Source organism: Procambarus clarkii, chromosome 31, assembly GCF_040958095.1.
Source record: "Procambarus clarkii isolate CNS0578487 chromosome 31, FALCON_Pclarkii_2.0, whole genome shotgun sequence".
NCBI lineage: Eukaryota > Metazoa > Arthropoda > Malacostraca > Decapoda > Cambaridae > Procambarus > Procambarus clarkii.
Window position 1 is genome coordinate 26,116,981 of NC_091180.1, and position 3,036 is coordinate 26,120,016.

A 3,036-nucleotide genomic window follows, 5' to 3' on the forward strand; every position below is an offset into this window, starting at 1 on the left:
TAAAGCAGAATGCTTCGTGTCTTAAAAATTAAAGACAAAACAACATTGAAAATTGAACAACAGTTTGCTACATTCGCCTTGTCAACTGCCTCGTCAGGTTTTGTTCCATTTAACTGTGGTTTTTTCCTGCATATGTTTTCTACAGATGGTTGAGACTGTGGTGGTTGGGCCACAGAGTCTAATGGCTGCGCCTGAGTAGTGGTTAGGAGCGAGGATGGTTAACAAGCTGTAAATCACTGCTAACTTTAGGTAATGCTGGAGTACTAACGAGGAGTAGTTTGTGGTGATTAGCGAGGGGGGGGAGTAGTTAGAGGAGGGTGTAGTGGGGGAGAAGAGGGTAGTGGGAGGGGATAAGGGGAGGAAGGGGGAATAGAATAGAGGGGAAGGGGGTGAAAGTAAGGGAAGATAGCGTTCCCTAACTCATTCATATGTTATCTTGTTATCTTGAGTTGATTTCAGGGCTTTAGTGTCCCCGATCCTCGACCAGGCCTCCACCCTCCAAGGAAGCAGCCCGTGACAGCTGACTAACTCCCAGGTACCTATTTACTGCTAGGCAACAAGGGGGCATAGGGTGAAAGAAACTCTGCCCATCGTTTCTCGCCATCGCCCGGGATCGAACCCGGGACCACAGGATCACGTGTACAGCGTGCTGTCCGCTGGGCCTTCCGACTCCTTCATGACCCTGTCGACCACAGCGTCAACATTCTGGTGTTTTAGTCAAATTACAAACGACGCAAAATTGACGTTTCCACGTGGGTCCCCCTAGCTCTTAGCCCTTCGGGTAAATGGGAAACAAATTCCAATTTTGACGTTTAAAAACGACGGAGCCGGTCGGCCGAGCGGACAGCACGCTGGACTTGTGATCCTGTGGTCTTGGGTTCGATCCCAGGCGCCGGCGAGAAACAATGGGCAGAGTTTCTTTCACCCTATGCCCCTGTTACCTAGCAGTAAAATAGGTACCTGGGTGTTAGTCAGCTGTCACGGGCTGCTTCCTGGGGGTGGAGGCCTGGTAGAGGACCGGGCCGCGGGGACACTAAAAAGCCCCGAAATCATCTCAAGATAACCTCAAGATATACCATATCGCAAGAACGTACCATATGAGAACGCACCAGCTGAGAACGCACCATATGAGAACGCACCATATGAGAACGCACCATATGAGAACGCACCATATGAAAACGCACCAGCTGAGAACGCACCATATGAGAACGCACCATATGAGAACGCACCAGCTGAGAACGCACCATATGAGAACGCACCATATGAGAACGCACCATATGAGAACGCCCCATATGAGAACGCACCATATGAGAACGCACCAGCTGAGAACGCACCATATGAGAACGCCCCAGCTGAGAACGCACCATATGAAAACGCACCAGCTGAGAACGCACCATATGAAAACGCACCAGCTGAGAACGCACCATATGAAAACGCACCAGCTGAGAACGCACCATATGAGAACGCACCATATGAGAACGCACCAGCTGAGAACGCACCATATGAGAACGCCCCAGCTGAGAACGCACCATATGAGAACGCCCCATATGAGAACGCACCATATGAGAACGCACCATATGAGAACGCACCAGCTGAGAACGCCCCATATGAGAACGCACCATATGAGAACGCACCATATGAGAACGCACCATATGAGAACGCACCATATGAGAACGCACCATATGAGAACGCCCCATATGAGAACGCACCAGCTGAGAATGCACCATATGAGAACGCACGAGCTGAGAACGCACCATATGAGAACGCACGAGCTGAGAACGCACCATATGAGAACGCCCCATATGAGAACGCACCATATGAGAACGCCCCATATGAGAACGCACCATATGAGAACGCACCATATGAGAACGCCCCATATGAGAACGCCCCATATGAGAACGCCCCATATGAGAACGCACCATATGAGAACGCACCAGCTGAGAACGCCCCATATGAGAACGCACCATATGAGAACGCACCATATGAGAACGCACCATATGAGAACGCACCATATGAGAACGCACCATATGAGAACGCCCCATATGAGAACGCCCCATATGAGAACGCACCATATGAGAACGCCCCATATGTGAACGCACCATATGAGAACGCACCAACTGAGAACGCCCCATATGAGAACGCCCCATATGAGAACGCCCCATATGAGAACGCCCCATATGAGAACTCCCCATATGAGAACGCACCATATGAGAACGCACCATATGAGAACGCACCAGCTGAGAACGCCCCATATGAGAACGCCCCATATGAGAACGCACCATATGAGAACGCACCATATGAGAACGCACCATATGAGAACGCACCATATGAGAACGCACCATATGAGAACGCACCATATGAGAACGCCCCATATGAGAACGCACCATATGAGAACGCACCATATGAGAACGCACCATATGAGAACGCACCAGCTGAGAACGCCCCATATGAGAACGCCCCATATGAGAACGCCCCATATGAGAACGCCCCATATGAGAACGCACCATATGAGAACGCACCATATGAGAACGCCCCATATGAGAACGCACCAGCTGGGATCCGGCTAGAACCGGCATAAACAAAAAAAGAAATCACCGCGGCGCTTCTCATTAAAGTCACAACGTCATTAGCGAAGAGCTTCGTAATAAATGATTCAGTTTCATTAGCGAACTCTGTTAAACATGTAGATCCAACACTTAACCCCAAGAGACCCCCAGGGGTGGGGTCATAGTGGACCCCAAGACCCACTCTGGGGACTTAGTGGACCCCAAGATCCACCCTGGGGACTTAGTGGACCCCAAGACACAGCCCAAGGGCTCCCATAGCACCTCAAGAGTATACCAAAGGAGACCCCAGGGGTCTTAGAGCACCCCCAGATGATCCCAGGGGTCTTATAGCACCCCCAGATGGCCCTAGGGGTCTTAGAGCACCCCAAGCTGTCCTCCAGGGGTCTTATAGCACCCCCAGATGACTCCAGGGGTCTTAGAGTTCCCCAGATGACCCCAGGACGTCTTAGAGCACCCCAGATGACCCCCA

The 3,036-nt window shown here is 51.1% G+C and overlaps 1 protein-coding gene across 1 annotated transcript; it reads right to left on the bottom strand.

Moving 5' to 3' along the window:
• Positions 1-1,049: 1,049 nt before the first annotated feature.
• Positions 1,050-2,537, bottom strand: LOC138370227 (gastrula zinc finger protein XlCGF66.1-like). Its single transcript, XM_069334226.1, has one exon. The coding sequence runs from the start codon at positions 2,535-2,537 to the stop codon at positions 1,050-1,052; it is 1,488 nt and encodes a 495-aa protein (XP_069190327.1).
• Between the last annotated feature and the right edge of the window lie 499 nt (positions 2,538-3,036).

Coding starts and splice junctions, on each gene's coding strand:
- LOC138370227 (XM_069334226.1), bottom strand. CDS start 2,537: ATGGGGCGTTCTCATATGGTGCGTTCTCATATGGTGCGTTCTCATATG.